Source organism: Geospiza fortis, unplaced genomic scaffold, assembly GCF_000277835.1.
Source record: "Geospiza fortis unplaced genomic scaffold, GeoFor_1.0 scaffold58, whole genome shotgun sequence".
Lineage (NCBI taxonomy): Eukaryota > Metazoa > Chordata > Aves > Passeriformes > Thraupidae > Geospiza > Geospiza fortis.
In genome coordinates this window covers 176,677-193,739 of record NW_005054359.1, presented here as the reverse complement: position 1 = coordinate 193,739, position 17,063 = coordinate 176,677, and the positions used below count along the sequence as shown (strand labels likewise).

Below are 17,063 nucleotides of genomic sequence, written 5' to 3'. Positions count from 1 at the left end.
TCTGAATTACTGATGCAAGTGTTTCTGAAATCCCTTGCAACTTCCAACTTTTATCTGAAAACCCAGGATTTCAGGTGACTTCGAACTAAACCGTCCTTACAAATCCATTGTGCAATAAGGAGGTAAATTAAAATATAATCTTTGTTCAGAGAACACTTGGAAGCAAGGGGGAGCCAGTATTGCCAACCTAACTGGTATGAAGCCAGCAGGGAGGATTGCTGGAAGTCAGTGTGAGATGCAGCTTGATCTTAGCTTATGCCTAGAGGAGCAGGGAGGAAGGTCTCCAGCCTGCCACTTGGTTGGCCTCAAAGTGCCTTGAGGTACTCCTTGTGGTTATTGCTATTAGTGTGTGAAACTGAGGTTAGTGGAGAAAGTTTGATGGTTTAATGAATGTCAATTATAAATCTACCCCCTTGTCAGGCCCCACAAGGGCACTGGAAAAGATTTGAGCTTTCTCCTTCCCCCCCCACTTTATTTTGGGGGCTGTATGTTTGGGTTTTGAGGTTTTTCCCCCCCCCCCCCTTTGTTTTCTTGTTGTTGTTTATGGGGTTTTGGTGGGGTTTTTGTTTGGTTTTCTTTTTGTTTGGTTGGTTTGTTTGGTTTTTTTTTTTGGGGGGGTGGGTTTTGGAGAGTTAGTGGTTTGGGTTTTGGGTGGTTTTTTTGATATTCAAATGAATCCTAGTATGTGGATCAAGCTAACTTTGCTTGTTCCATGGTGTCTGAAGATGTGGGGAGTTTCTTCTCACAATTCTGTTGGTCTTGGACAGGAGGAAACCTTACTTTTATATAGCTTCTTCTCTTTCACTTAAACACTGAGGTGCAGCTATCTAAGCAGCAGGGCAAGAGGAAAGGTTGGCATGGTATTGACAACCTGAGGTGTACCAGTAACAAACCCCATCCAGTGCTTGCTGTATTTTAATGCTACACTTATTTTCTCACCTCTGTAGCTTTGGAATTAAAAAAAAAATACTTGCTATGGTAAAGATGGCACTTGTAGTTTGTTGTTTATGTAACTTCACTGCTTTTGTTTTATCCAACTTGTAAAGACATTGAACAAAGAGTTTGCTTTTGTTAGTGCATCCTTCCAAGCCTTCATGACTGTGTTCTCCTTAAGTCCTCTATATCTTTGTGGTCTCAAGAAAGTGCCCTTGTGAACACCCAGAAAAATCAGTGATACTTAATTAAAGAAAAATTAAATCATAAAATTAATCTCTGCAAATGACTAAGTGGGGACAATTGCAAAATTGGTTTAATGCCTGAAACACATGGAATTTTTTTAAATTCTAATTTTTAAATTGGAACAGTGAACTTAATAGTGGTATGAGAAAAATAAATGGCAGTAAGAAATACAGGCTTTTAAAATAGTGTAGTCTAAAAGTAGAAATTGCATTTGGGTTAATTGGATTCACTTATTGAACTGTAAGGCTAAGTACAGCAGTCTCTCTTCCAAGTAATGTTTCAACAAGTGAACATACATGGAATCCAGTTATTGTGTATCAGTCTCCAATTTACTTGTCTAGTTTTTTTGTATATGGCTTCCAAAATAAGGGGTTTCTTTTCATGTAGTTAAACATGTTTCAATTTGGAAGTCCACTCCTAGTTAGTGCTTTTGTACTTCCATTATAAATTTCCAATAAAGAGGAAGTGAATATATTTTCACTACCTTTTCCTAAGAATTTTGTCCTTCCTCTGAGGTCAGTCTTTCTCCCCATATGAAGCAGTGTGTGGTAGGTATGTGCAGAAACTGAGAACTGCATTGTGTAGTTGTGTAGGTTCAAGTTATTTCCGCTAACAAAACCATACACTTGGTTTTCTTGTCTTCATGATACTCTTACCAACCATGTAATATAATAAAAGCTTTATTGTTATTAAGTTTGGAGATAGTCTGAATTTGACTTAACTATACAAACTCATCTTAACATCATTTGAATTATATTACTAATTTAGGACTTTTGCAATGACACCTTTCTGGAAAGGGAATGCTATCACAGTATTTCTGGCACTAGGCTAGCAACTCCCTTAGGCAGTAAGACCATGGAGGGTAATCCAGCACAACTGCAGAAAGAGAGTAATTTGCACTGCTTGTTTCCAAGCAGAAAATTGCCATGGCAGAATTTTAGGGAAAGTCTCATATTGGTTAAGTAAGTGGCCAGAGTAGAAGGTGTTCAAGAAGGTGGCAAGTTTTAGTTTAGTTCTAAAACTTGTCACAGCACTGCAAGGCAAACACTGTTGCTCTGCTCCGAAATGGTGCTGAGAATGAGGGACACTGACGTTGATGCTTGAAAACAATATTGAGCTGTAACCACAGCACAGTCATGAGAGCCCAGGTTCTGGAGGGAGGTTTGGGAAAGTGATTGCTTTCCTTAGATTGAGTTCTTTATTAAGCCATGCCTTCCCTTGCAGGTGTAGTAAAATACTGCTTTTTAATTGTTTTTGGCAAGAGTAGGGCAAGACCAGTTTTGTCAGATGAGCCTGTTATGGCTGGATTTCAGTGATGGTGTGTGATCCCCAGTTGGAATACGCTATTCCCCTTGCCCCAAACATAGTGGAACACAAATGCTGTACTGTGTAATGGAAATTCTTCTGCTGTTCACACCAGGTAGAGCTGAATTTGAAATTAGCCGTCAGTTCATTGCTCTGCTGTAATACAAACTTCTCTTGTTAGTCCCTCTCCTTATTTTTCATATGTCAAACTAAACCCCTTCCTGAAATGGCAGCTTCAGGATTAAGTAAGTGGGCAGTTTTTGACTCAATTAGGGCAATTAGTGTTCAGTCATATTGCATGTTTAAATCCAAGGGTTGACATGTCAACATTTTGCTCTAGCTTAAAGTAGGGCTATTTTTGTTCAGCAAAGTGAGTGTTTATGTATTTGCCATTACAATAGAAAGCTTAGTAAGCTAACTGAGTTTAGTGTATTGAGAGATGCTGTTCTTCATTCAGGATGACTTTTACTAAGAGATAACAAAGTCTGGAACTGTGGAAGAAGGACAAAAAGCATATGTATGGACTTGATGTGAGGTTATTACACTGTCGTGCCTCAAATGAGCAATGTTGTGCCTTTTTTTCTTTCTAGCAATGCCATGTGGGCAGCATTGATGTGTGTGCCTGCTTCTGATAAGAGTAAAGATTTGGATGTGAGAAAACAGCAAAGATGTTGCTCTATAAAATCTGTTGGAAGCCTGATACTTTGCAAACTCAGTGGCAACAGAAATCTTAAGTCTTTAAAATACTTCCCTCCTACCTTGTTTATATTGATGTGATATACAAGTGATACTGGTGTGACTGACTGTAAATCTGTGTAGATATAAGAAGCGCTATAAACAATGCAGCATTTTAAATGTGCGGTGTGGCAGTGCTCCATAACACAAGTGATGTTTGTGATGTGCATAGTGTGAAGTGAGTAGCCAAAGATGAGAGGTGGACTTAGGTCTTAACTTTGAGCAAATGCCTGCTAGTTTGGCTCAGTAATGTTCTGCACTTGACAATGCTCTATGGGAAGAAATATTACTTTAGCATTTTCTAAATGAACATGCTTGCAACAGGGGTACAAAATACCTCTTTCCAGCCAGATGTCTTAAATTAGTGCCTTAACTGTAACTAAGACTATGGTGTCTATCTTTCAGTGTTTCTGTAAATGTGATTCAACAATGAACTTTCATTGTGTATCTTTTGATGTACATTTTGTGCATTTTGTATGAGTGTGTCCAGTACTGGATGTATTATTCATTCTCGCTTATGCACTACATAGACCCGTTAACCAGTTCAGTTGTTTCCTGCCTAGTTAGATTATTCACCAAAGACCTTTAATAAGCACACAGTACAACATACATTAGAGTAGTAGAGATGTAATCCAGATATATTGGGTAAGGGGAACTTTTTTCCTCTCCTCCTTTTTGACCTAGGGCAGTTATGCACAAGAATGTATGCAGAAAACCTTGAAGCTGAACATGACACTGGAGTTATTGTATTTCTTAGTTTCCTTTACCACCTGCTGCCCCAGTCCTCTTTGCACTGTTAGTTTGATCTTCTGTAATTTTATCTCAAGATTGTGTTTGGGATCTTCTAGTAGATTCTTTAGTGGACAAAGGCCCTGAGACTATCCTTTTGAGACTACAGAGTGGCACAGGTAAAGGCTGTAGCCTCGCTGTGGTTGTTAAATGAGTTAATTATTTTTTCATGGTTGGCTTGAAAATTGGATAAGTTACATTTTGATGTTCCTCCAGCAGCTGAGTTATTTTGACTTAATCTTCACATTTTTACTCTTTTTGTACTTGCCTAAATGGGAGAAAATATTCTAAAGGCCCAGAGTCCAGTGCTTGGAGCACTCTTGTTTGTATTTGGAGCTAACTTTGAGGATGATGTGGGACAGCTGTTCCACCACAGAAGCACCCCAAATTTCAAGGCAGTATATCTGTGCCCTAAATCTACAGTTATCTTCAAGATAAATGCAGGATTGTGTGTCTCAGTTCTAGATTGAAGATTTTTAAGTCCTTTCTCTCAGTATAGAGGAGTATGAAAGTATAGTGTTTAAAACGTGCGTATTTATTTTTCTGGCTAGCAGCTCTTACTAACTTACCTTTGCCTCCTTTTTAATTTACAGTTCTCCCTTTAGAGATAGACTAGTCATTGTTTCTGCACAGTAGCATTTTTCCCCTGCAGCACTAATTTGATTGCAAGATTTCCTTTAGTCTCCATCTAACTTTGTTCCAAACTTCTTCTGCCTCCAGCATGGCACAGGGCATTCAAAATTTGTGGTAACTCTGGCAATGTTTTTTCTATGTTTTTTTCCTGCCGTCATTGCATCAAAATAGCACTATAGAGTACAGCATTCCCTTGCTTGCTGCAAGCCTGTGTAAATGCTATATGGCTTTACAACCTGCCCTCACTGAAGTACCATACCAAGGCACTGCTTATGTTTTCAGTTGAATTTTAGTCAGTGACATGAGTTTGATTTAGGCAATACTGTGTGTGCCAGTTGATTGCAGTAGCTGCTAGGGATTTGTCAGTCTTGCTATTAAAACTCTTTAACCTTTTAATGCTTGGTGCATTTGCTCTCCATGTTTCCTGGTTGGAGGAGAACAAAGTTCTCTGAGGTTAGGCTGATGCAGAGGCTGTGGATACACTGGCACATGCTGCTGGAGATTACTTTTATGTGGAGTAGCAGCACTCATGGGTGCAGTTTTGCTTCCATTGCCAAGTTATATAAAAGTCTGCTCACACAAATAAAGGACTTGATCCTTAATGAAGGGAAAATTAAGTCCAGATAAAATGTCCTGGTATAAGCTGTGCCAGAAAGAAACTTCCTTCCATCTATCGGGATCTGACACAGATCTTTTCATTCATCCTTTTACTTGGCTTTAGGCACACCTCCCAGTGGTTGTCAGGCAACCATAATAATGTTGCTGAACATGCAGGCTGGCTAATTGGATTGTCCCCTTCTTGGGTTTTTTGTATAAATGGTTTTGGTCATTTTTAGTAAGGCAAACTCATGCAAGTTGCTTTTGTTTTTGGCTGATGTCATAAATCAAGGGGCTTTAAGAGTTCTGTGACCTGTCAAGGACAAAATTTTGTCTGTCACTATGGAAGCTGTGCTAAATTCCGTTTTAATTCAGAACATTTCCCACTTGTATTCCAAACAGTCTATTCTAATGCGAATTTTTGTTTGGAAGGCGAACATGAATGGTCCTGAGCACACAGGTCAGCAGCACCACAAAAAATAAGTGTTCAAATAGTCTGAGAATTTCCTGCACTTTTGCTAGTAAAACTACCACAAGGGTAGTTTTACTACCAAATTGGGTTCGGGAAAATAGCAGTGCTTTAGTAGAGAGTGAGATGCCACAGACGTGAAATATATAAGGATGGCAAGGGATTTTTTGTTTGTTACACTCATTGGAAAATGCATTTAATGTGTTGTTCAGGAGGGTGTGTTTCTCTTTGTCAGCTTAACATGAGTGAACTCTTAGAAGTGGTGTTGAATTTGAGTGTCTGGTCATTTCCCTAGTTGTTCTGAGCATATAAACTAAAAATGAATGTGATTTGTATGTACATAATCAAACTTGCCTTATATTAATCATTGTGAGGCAACTTAGTGTGGATTACTTTATTTGATTCCTTTATTTTTTTCTTATCTCATTTTAGATTCACCAAATTGAAGAGCCTTAACCTTTCAAATAATAATTTAGGAGACTTCCCACTGGCAGTCTGCAATATCCCAACCCTGACTGAACTCAACGTGTCCTGCAATGCCCTCAGAAGCATTCCAGCAGCTGTAGGAGAAATGCACAAGCAAGTACTTTCTTAGAACTTTCACATGCACAGCCTGACAACAACAAAGGCAACAGCAGTTTCATGACTCTGCATACTCCTGCTATGAGAAACAGTTTAAACTTACAGGGTTCTGTCAGAGCAGACTGGCTTGTAGATCCATATGGAAGCAATTGTGGATGGAGGGAAAGCATTCTTTGTGCCTCAGAGCTCATCCAGTCTCCAGCATTTGACACAAGGGTCACCTTCATGGTGAAGAAAATCTTTTAACCCTTCTTGCTTATGTTCTTCAGCTGTCATACGAGTTGTATTTCTGGAGATAGAACTGTCTAACAGCCTACACTTCATAGTTGCCAAAGCTTTTAATTATTTGGTGAATATCTTCTGTAGCAGCTGTTACAGCATTATTCATTAGCACTTTTCTTTCTGCTGCCCTTTTGTATATTGTATGTCACTGTAACTGCAGCAGATTTGTGTGTTTATAGGAAGGAAATGGGATTTAACAGGTCACTCATTTACTTCACTCTCCCTTCCCCTCTCCTAATAGCTTGCAGACATTTTTGCTGGATGGCAACTTTCTCCAGTCCCTTCCCGATGAATTGGAGCATATTCATCAACTCAGCTATGTGAGTCTGTCCTTCAACGAGTTCACTGACATTCCTGGAGTGCTGGAGAAGCTGACTGCCATGGATAAGCTCTGTATGTCAGGAAACTGCATGGATACCCTGAACCTACAGGTGTTAAAAAGGATGCCTCATATTAAGCATGTGGATCTAAGGTAGGTTTTCAGAAAAGGGGAAGAATAAGCGAGCCTAAATTATTTGTGTTGAAATGGCTTCTCCTTGGCTGTCAGAATTGCCTCTGGGTATAAATCTCTTGTGTTTGTCCACTGACCCATGTTTCTGGTGGTGTTATGTAACTCCCAGCACTTGCAGTGACTTACCACTCTTCTTTGAGGAAGTTGGAGCATTTAGGGGGATCAATATGAAATGAGTTTTAGGGGAAATGAATGTTTGCACCGAAGGATCAAAGAAAACAGAGCCTGGGGCACTTGTGATTCCTGCAGTTTGTGTTGCTGCAGTGTTAATGCAATAGACATGATAGTCCCTGGCCCAAAAAGCTTCTATCTGAAGTGTTACAGATTTGTGAGGTGAAGAAAAGGTCATTGAAGGTGAAAGGGCAAAAACAGATATTTTAATATTTTTTGGTGTGTTAAAAGGCCTTGTCCACCATGAGTAATGTTGTTTTATTGGTACCCTCAGAGGAGTCCAAAGAGATTCTTATTACAAATGGCTCTGGTATGAGGTGGTTCTCTATTGTTATGGTCTTTGGGGAAGACAGATTCTGCAATCATGGTCAAGGCTCAATTCAGAGTCTGGACCATGAGGTCCATATACCTGTGAATTTTGGAACCATGTAGTTAAGCTAAAGTAAGATAAAACTTATTTTACTGTATGGCCATGTAGCTGTCAAGACTTTGCAGTCTAGGAAGGGCCAGCATAAGTTTAGCTAAAATAGATAGGTGAATTCTGAAGTGCTTCTGGTAGGGTTAAAATATATCTGTGTTTGTACATATGTTAAAAGCAAATAAATTTGCCTCAGAGAAGGAACTTTGTGGCTGACCTGGCCATGAGTTCCAGTGGTGCAGTTCCAGCCCTCTGATTATCTGCTGCATCTTTTCTGCACCTAGCAGTAAGCAGTGGTTCTTTGTGGCACTAACTGAAATAGTAAATATTGTACTTGCTGTACAATGAAGTGCTTTGCTTCAGTGAAATCAAAAGAAGCACTACTTGCCAATTGAAAATATAAAAGGTAAGGTGGTGTTGGAGGGGGCATAATAATTACCCTTATTCTTTTGACTGGAAGATGTAGCTACTCTAAAAACAACTGTTACACAGAGGGCAATGCTTGGAAAGCAGGAGCAACAGGAGAACTACAAGTGTTTGTCATCTGCTGTAGTGAGGGCTCAGCTGGCTTAGTGGGCCAGCAGAAGTTACTCCACTGATTTTAGTGTTCTGCTCCGAGCTGAGAATTTGAAACTGATCTCTTTGGAGTGCTCTGCTGTCTTAAACTTTATGGGGCTATAGATAATCTCATTCAGTTATAACTTCTGGGGAAGTTGCTGAGTATTAACAGTATCAATGCACTTCAGTGAAGATGTGTAAAATCTGTCCTCTTTATCTGTCAGACCCAATTGTCTTGGATTTTTTCTTCATTTTCTTTCAACACCCATTTTCAGGTCTCTGAATTTGCTTGCTGTGGAGCATGGAGAGGCGAAAAGCAAATACAGGGGAATTCATAAATCTCAATTTGGCCTTTCAGTAAGGCAAGGGTCTCCAGTACATGCTGGTTGCTTGTATGTGCTGGATTTTTCCAGCAGATGATAGGCCAGCAAGAACTGTAGAGGCTTTGTTCTTTTCCAAACTATTGGGCACAAATAACAGCCAGATCATCTTTTATTTTTATAGGCACAGTAACAGTAATGCTTAGCTTCTTGCAGAGCTTTTCATCAGTACTTTTCAAAGTAGTTTAGAAAGGAGCTTGGTGTCATCATTCCTTTGTCATGAGGGATAAAGCTACAGAGCATAGCTATACTGCTTTTCAAAGGATTAAAACCGTAACATAACAAAGGGGAAAATATTAAAAATCAACCTTGATCAGAACATGAAAGTGTGCTAGTTTAATCCAGTGCAGCTGATTGATTGTAGAGCAAGCAATGGTTTGTCAGCAGGAGCCTGCCTTATAACTACAACTCATCTCCTTTTTTTGTCTGCAAGATTGAATTCAATTAGGAGATTGGAGGCCGATGAAATAGATTTTCTGCATCATGTGACCCAACTCGATCTGCGAGACAACAAACTTGGGGAGCTGGATGCGACAGTTTTTAACAATGTGGAAGTGTTGCACTGTGAGCGGAATCAGCTGGTGACCCTCAAAATCAGTGGCTATTTCCTCAAAGCTCTCTATGCTTCCTGCAATGGTGAGTGGCAGCTGTGGTATTGTCATTGTACCTGGTTCTCTGTGAGATGCTTTTGGAGTGTAGTGCATATAATCAGGAGGTTCTTGACACAGTCCTAGATAAAAGGGTTTCACATGTGCTGTGTAATGCTACTGTCAGTTCTGAGCTTTGGAAGTGACTTCCTAATAAAAGTATGATTTGGAGGTCTAAGAACTGTAAAAATCTTAGAAATTCTTCTCTATGTCAGTAGGGAGGGTTCTTGAATTTGTCACTTGTTTTGGTGGCATTGATGTGTTGCTCTACTAAAACCAGTAGGAATTTACTGCTTTTCTCTGCACTGAGAAAGTTTGAAAAAGTGGGAGACAACCCAAAACTATAAATTCTTGCTCCTCCCTCTAGCTGCTTAGCCTGTCCAGAAAGCTCTGAAATTCATAATGGTAACTTCATTTCCTTGTATTTGATAATAAAAATAATGCAGCCTTGTGCATGTGCAGTTGCATGACTGCTGTGTTTCATGAACAGGATCTGTTTGATCTGTCTCTGGAAACTGCTATTACTTAAAATACTCAGTTTGCACCACGATTTTTATCATTTAGAGTAGTTCAGTGTGGAATAAAGAAAATGCAAAGTAGGAGAACTGTGCATTTGATGAGCAGTTTGAACTGCCTTTAAAAGGCTGTCATCTTAGCAATATCTAAGCCTGCGCCTTCATTAAGTATTCATGCCAGGATCTTTGTAGCTGAGAAAAGTTAACATAATCTGAGCATGTGCTGTTCAATGTGGGCTGAGAATCCAAGTCAACCCATGTCTTGCAACCAACTGCCTATTTGGTCTTGCTGTTCCTCCTGGCTTGTCCTCTCATTACCCTCGGCCACCTTGTTTTCATCTCATTTTCCAAAGAGGGTGCTTGTTACAGCTGCACTTTAGTTGATTTTTCTGTAGGCTTAAATAAGTGTCTGTTTGCGTTTTGGGTTTTTTTAAACTTAACACTAAGCACTAGCTATCTGAAACGTTAGGATATGAACTATATTTTGATTGCTTCAATAAAACATTACTAGCTGTAGTTGTCTTATAAAAGATCTGCCTGCAACTGGGAACTCCACAGTCATGCCAAGGCTTATGTAATGTGTTGACAAATACTCTGGATCTTGCCATGACCTAAAGGACTCTGGTATTCTGTAACTTGCTGTTCCAGAGTGGGGAGGTTCCCTTCCCATGCTTATATCTCAAGTGACCAGTGAGAAAAAAGTAGAGCAGTTTTGTGCCTGACTCTTCTGGGCAGAGGGCGGTGGAGGTGAAGTTACAGCTCTTGTGACAAAAATGGAAAAAATGAGAATTTGCCATGAAACTTTTAAAATCCTCTACTTTCTCATCCCTGATCAGTTATGCAGTGTCAGTCATAGCAAGTATAATGTAACATAGCAAATGTAATAAAACATAATAAAGAAACAGAACTCACAAGGGGTTCACAAAGGTCCATATCTTCAGAAATTTTTTAGGTTATTGATGTGGTCTGAAATCTCTGTGTGTTAGGTCTTAAAATAGTTCTTATGGAACAGTCATTTAAGTGCAAATCTTTATCACCACTTTTCTTGTTATATGTATTTTTTCCCCTAGAACTTGTTCACCTTGATGTGTATCCAGTTCCTAATTGCCTGGCTTATATGGATATTTCTAGGTAAGAGTATGTTTTTTCTTGGACCTGTGAAATACAAATCAGAGATTTATGGAACAATGTCATTCACTGTCATCTTGCTGAATGGGAATGGGGGTAGGAACTGGACCTTGGGATAAGAAAAGACAAATTTTCAGAGTTAGAGGATACTTTTTTCCTGCAGTTCAGAAGGTCAGTTCTTTCCTGTTTCTTTTTTATAGAATTTCTCTTTTTTTTTATTATTGCCCAAATCAAAATTGGTATTTCTTTATAGTTAAAGAGTTTCCATGATCTAAAGATTTCCTGTCTTATGGAGTTAGAACATGATGATTCAAACACACACCAATCTGAGACTTGTTGAGAAGTTTCTTTCTGGATATGTCTGCAGCGTAAGCACAGCGTAGGTGATAGTTTGATAGTTTACTCATCAGTTTGGCAGCTCCTGCAGCTCCTCGTAGTTCTCTGCAGCCCTGGCTGCTGCAGGGATGTCTGCAGTTGCCATTTGAATGCATACATAAATTTCACCTTAATGAGGGGGGTGGGATAAGGGAAGAAATTGAAAAAGGGGGTGTTTTAGTTGTTTTACAGTTCCAGGAATGAATCGGGGAAACATTTATACACGTGCCTAATGGCTGTCTTATTTAAGAAATTACTCATCTGCATTTAAAGTGATAATCTCATTCATCAAAAAACCTGCGTAAAGTGCTCACGCTGTTGAGGGTGATCATAACAGTTAGTGAGCTACCTGGGCTGGTGGCCATCAACTTGGAAGTTTCATCAGCCCTGAGTTACTCACATTGTCCTAAATGTAACACACTGGTGTGACTAAATAAGGGATTTGCTGAAAAGCGATCTTTGAAAAACTGTGTCCTCCATTTTTTTGTTAATGAAATTGGTGCAGAATGCACGATTTTGATCACAAAACCCTTTTTGTGCTTCATTGCAGTGATGGCATTGTAACTAAATGGGTGCGGTGTCCTTAGCTTTTTGGCTCTCTTGGAATTTGGGAAATCCATTTGAGATCAGAAAGGAAGCTATCTGAGAGGAGGGGTTGGGTTGCCATTTCATATTTTGATTGAGTACTATTGCAGGAATAGACTAAAGGCTATGAGTACATGATTGATTGTATTCATGCTTCATAAGTATCCTATTCCTGAACTTCAGGTCTGCAAGTGCCCAACTATTATTTGATGTCCACTTTGCATCTGTGTATTCTGACTGAAGTAGTCATTATGTGGATGCATTTGCACACAATCTCTTCCATGTGTCTTGTGCTGCTAATTTCTGTCATTAAGGCAGGATGCAGGAGTGCCCCACAGTGCCTATTTGCATGTTTTCATGCAGTATTTGGAAAACCTTGCCTCCAAGATTTTAGTTTCCAGAAGGGTTAGTTTCTGTGAAGATAAATGCAAGAAAAGCAAAAGAGTTGGCTTGAAAGATACACAAAATAAATTTTGCTCTGTTCATTGAGATAGCAAAAAGAATGGTTGAGTGTATTTCAGTGTACTTGAGAAATTGAAGAGATATTTCAACTGTGTAAGGTTTGAATATCTTCTGAGGAGCATCTCAGAAATTTTCTTCTCCTTGGAGAGATTTTGGCTTTGGTACTGTGATACTCTTAAATACTCCCCTGGTAATTTGGAAGTGGTTTTTTTTCCCATTTTCTTAATGACTGCACATGTAGGGAGATAACACTGCTGTTAGCTTTCTTGCCCCCTCACTCAGGACCTGATTGCACTGGTAATGTCCTTGAAGAAGGATGGATGATAGAATCTCACAGGCAACATGCTATGTAGCAGATTTGTTTCCTGCAGGTATCTGTATCTCTCTTGAGGCTGTGTTCTTAATAGCCTTTACATCTCAATTATAATTTAGTTACACCTCTTTGTATTCTTTATTCATAGAAATCACCTGGAAAACCTGCCTGAGTGGTTGTGTGACAGCAGGAAACTGGAAGTGTTGGATGTTGGCCACAATCAGATACGTGAGCTGCCTGCCCGGTAAGTCTTGCAGACCAGTTCCACAATGGGGAACAGGATAAACAATTAAAAAATAATTGCTGACTCAGTGTTTAGCTTGTTCCAGTGACTGTCAGGGCTGTTTTATCTTTTGTTTGATTTTATTTTTACCTTGTGGGGTGTCGTCATGCCTTGAGCTTCCACCTAGCCTTTCTTCTTTTACTGTCATGCAGAGAAAGTAGTGCCTTTGAACTTTGAAGCTGTTCATGTGGCTGTTCAGGCAGGAGAGCACTCCATTTTTAGTACTGAATATTAAATATTTACAGCCATAGCTTTACATGACAGTTCAGAAATCCAGCACTTGCAATTTAGTTTCAGTGATGCTTGGAGACTCCAGTTCACAGCCCTGTTTGAGTGAAAAAGGGTTTAAAGAAGGGAAAGCCTCATCAAGTAAGTAAACTCCTGCAAGAAGAACAATTGCCTTCACTACCAAGATGATCTCTTTTCCAGAAGTCTAAACTTAAAATTGATAAATATAAATGATAACAAAGAAGTCAAGAGGAAGCAAAATAGGAGTTGAGTTTAAATAATAAATGAGTCTTGCTATTATTTGTTCTAGAGAGAGCTGTCTGTTCCAGGTGAATTATACTGCTTAGGTGGTGATGTTGGGCATTTTTAAATTCCTGCCTTCACTGGAAGAGAGCTGTCATTTTAGGTTGTTCTGTACACTTCAAATGAGATGTTGTGTAAGATGATAATGTATCATGAGCTACTAAATCACAGAATAAGCTGAGTTGGAAGGGACCCACAAGGATCATCAAGTACAAATATCTTCTTAAGGAGCTTTACAGCACAGAAAAGCATCAGAAACCAAGAATGATATTTTTTTCTGGGTCAGGTGTATGTATAAGATGGTGTAAACTTGTCCGTTTTAGTGTCAGAAATGGGAAAAGAGTAGATTTCAAAAATATGGACAGAAGAGAATGTAAGGAGAGTTACCAAGCAAACTAGCAGGCTGATGAGCAGACTGTTAATCCCTCTGTTTTTTCATGCACACACACACAAAAAAAAAATGAAGCCGTGCCTACTCAGAAGATGGGGGTGCAAAAGTTCATTTTTCTTTCATTTGCACTTCATAACAGCCAGGACTTTCAAGGCATACCGGATATCTCTGGGAGATTAATGATTAGCTGAAATTAGGTACAGTCAACATCCCACTTGTCTCTCCTGCCATCTTATCATTAACCCCAGGAAATAGCTTATCTTTGAAAGTTCTTCTTTGTAGTATATGTCTAGATAGCTTAGCTCCTAATAAGTCAGCTCAGTTTTAGGGTCCTGTTCCATTTGAAAGGCAGGCTTTGCGTATCTTAAACTTTAGGGGAAATTTGGGTCTGGACTCAAATGCAAATGGCTCAACATGCTTAAGTATTAAGTAAATGCAAGTAAAAACTGAATGAGTGTGTTCAAGTGCTCTGTTCTGTACTTCTTCTACATAGAATAGCATTCTGAAAACCTGTGAAGTGAATCAGCAGGGATCCCCTAGCAGGCTGCTTGTGACACTTAAACACAAATGCTCAAGCCTTGAGTGACCAGCATATTCCTGGTGGGGTGAATATTGCATCTGATCTAAACAAACTACACTTGATGCTGTGTGTTTGCCTCTTGAACCAGAAAAATAATCCTTGAAGACAAAGAGTGGAAGCAGTTGAAATAGAGGTTTCCGTACTAGCATTTGTCTCAATTAAGGGAAAAAGAAAAATGTCCCCTGGGATGTAATGCAACTGTTTTAGCTTTAAAAGTACTGAAAAATAACAAGAAAGGGTACTCAGTCTTAGCTATGCAGGATAAATTCATAAAAATCATACTCCCAAAGAGAAAGGAAAAAAACTCCTGCTTCAGTTAGGAGTTGCCAAAATGATCTTGTTGCCATCAGTGAATAGATGTTTGTATGTGTTTTTGTTCCTTTTTGTCTGTTTTTTGAAAAAGATCTATCTGTATTCAACATTGTGTTCTCTTGAAGAGTTGTTTAGTAAAGGAGTTGGTAGAATGCTTACACCAAACCATGTTTTCTGAGAAGATGCTGATGATGAATGACGTGCTTGTCCTTAGAATTTATTGATTTCACAAAAACTTCCAGTGGGAATTGGGCAAGTGGGAAAGCTGCCTGTATGGAAGAGCAGTCCCAGCATCCTGGTTCCCCACCCAGCTTGAGAACTAGGCGTCCCAGGCTCGTCAGGAGCTTGTTTAGTTAAATGCTCTTCAACCTCTTTTCAGCCACGCCAAGTCCTTCATTGCTTGTCTGACTTAAAAAATAAGAGAAAGCAAATAAAAAAAAAAAACCAAAAAAACCCACCAAAATCCACCAAAGATTTACTAAGTTTATCTGAATTACGGAAAGATAAAATCTCTGAGGATTTTGGCACATTTTCAGCTTTTTTAAAATTTTAAAATGGTGCTGCCCCCAACCATCCCAAAAAAAACTCCAAGGGAATTTTTTTTTTCTGTCAACCAGTTCTGTTTTCTACCCTGATATTTGGTGTTGTCAGTATTAGCCAGTCTCAAAAAATAGAATACAAGGGCAAATCCATAACTGAGAGATTTTCAAGTAAAAACAGAGCAAACCAAAAATTATTAAATAATGAATACATAATAGATAGGATTATCACTTTGGTAAGTCTTTTCACCCCGTGTTGAGCCTTCTGGAATGATAGGGCTGGCTGTTGACTTGTATCCATGGCCATAACTCAGACAATCCAGCCAAGTGAGATAACTGTTAACACTGGCATGCAGATACAGAGAGTGACGGTATCTGTCAAGGGGAAAATACTCAACGTGCTTGATTGATGATTTTGGCACAATAATCCCATGACCTGATGCATTGTAGGGAAGAGGGTGGGAGGCTTGTTATGTGTATTTGGGTCATTGTGACAGAGGGAAGATTTTTACTTTAATGCTGAATAATTCGAGAGTATTTGATTGAAGCAGGTCAGCATGTTGCATGGGCTCGCCAGATTAAACAGTACAGTAGCAGGCATGTAAGACATGTGGCAGATGAAGAATAATCTTTTTTTCTTAATTTGCTGGAAGTGGTTTCTGTTCAAAATTGAGAGTTGCTCTATTTTTGGTTTCTTTAGGTGCATGCCCTCATTCCTTTGTTTATCCTGTGAATTTAAGCTATACTGTTCTATCAGAACAGCTATTTTTCTCTTTATGTTGCCCTCTTCTCCCTTCCCCTTCTCTGTAGCCCCACAAAAAATGGAGCAGGGGGGGTGGGACTCCAGGTCGTCTATTGGTTGTAAAAAGTCGAGAAAGTAAAGCCGATTAGATAAATTTCATTTGCTGTAGAACTGGAAAGGAGGCTTTATGTAAGTCTGGTATTAACAGAAAAGAAAAATTGTGGGGGTGGGGAGTTGCACTGGATTATGAATCAGCACATGATGAGTAGAGCACTATAAAGCTTGTGGGGTGACTGGTGATTTCACCCCCACTACTAAAGTGCTTGCATTAGCTAGGGGGATCCCACATGTGCAGTTTTCTGCAGCCTTTGTTAGCAATTGCCTCCTTCACTGTCATGCTTCTATATTCATGTTTTATACAGTGTCATAAAATAACCCTTTGTCACTACTTTCACTCCTGAATCATCTGTGAACCTCCTTCCCTGTCTCTGAAAACCTTTTGAAGAAGTTGGTGTAGAGTGGGAAGACATTCTTGGATCTGTGCGTAATTAATATCACATCTGCTAATCAGTTGGCTGAATCACTTTCTTGTAATGAGCCATGATACCATATTTAAATTATTAAAGGAACTCTTTAGCTTAAATTTTTCTCATTTTTGGTGTTTTTCATTTCTCTTAAGGTTGTTTTACAACAGTAGCTTGCGGAAGCTGCTGGCGGGACACAACATGTTAGGAAGGCTCCCGGATCGGCTTGAGCGAACGCAGGTGGAGGTCCTGGATGTGCAGCACAACCAGCTCCTGGAACTACCATCCAACCTGCTTTTGAAAGCAAACAGGTAAAATTATAAAGAAATTGGATCCTTTTGACTTGCATGTGATGAACCTTGCTTGGCCTGTTACTTCCTGGTTCAGAGGGTAATCTGAGGTTCCTCTAATTTGAAAGTTGCCAAGCCTTGTGTGGTAAGAACAGATGTCTGCCCAACTCACCAGATCACATTCTTTTTATTCTGGTTTTGTTTCCTTATATGGTTGCTTCTTTTTTCCCACCAAGC

General features: G+C 39.4%; 1 protein-coding gene across 1 annotated transcript in view; it reads left to right on the top strand.

Moving 5' to 3' along the window:
- The window catches only part of PHLPP1 (PH domain and leucine rich repeat protein phosphatase 1), a 62,022-nt gene that overhangs the window by 21,137 nt on the left and 23,822 nt on the right, over positions 1–17,063 (top strand). Inside the window, exons 4-9 of the mRNA XM_005423847.3 lie at positions 6,140–6,286; positions 6,813–7,043; positions 9,043–9,245; positions 10,842–10,902; positions 12,783–12,878; positions 16,692–16,847. Of these exons, the coding sequence (XP_005423904.1) occupies positions 6,140–6,286; positions 6,813–7,043; positions 9,043–9,245; positions 10,842–10,902; positions 12,783–12,878; positions 16,692–16,847 (894 nt within the window). The remainder of the gene's footprint in view (positions 1–6,139; positions 6,287–6,812; positions 7,044–9,042; positions 9,246–10,841; positions 10,903–12,782; positions 12,879–16,691; positions 16,848–17,063) is intronic.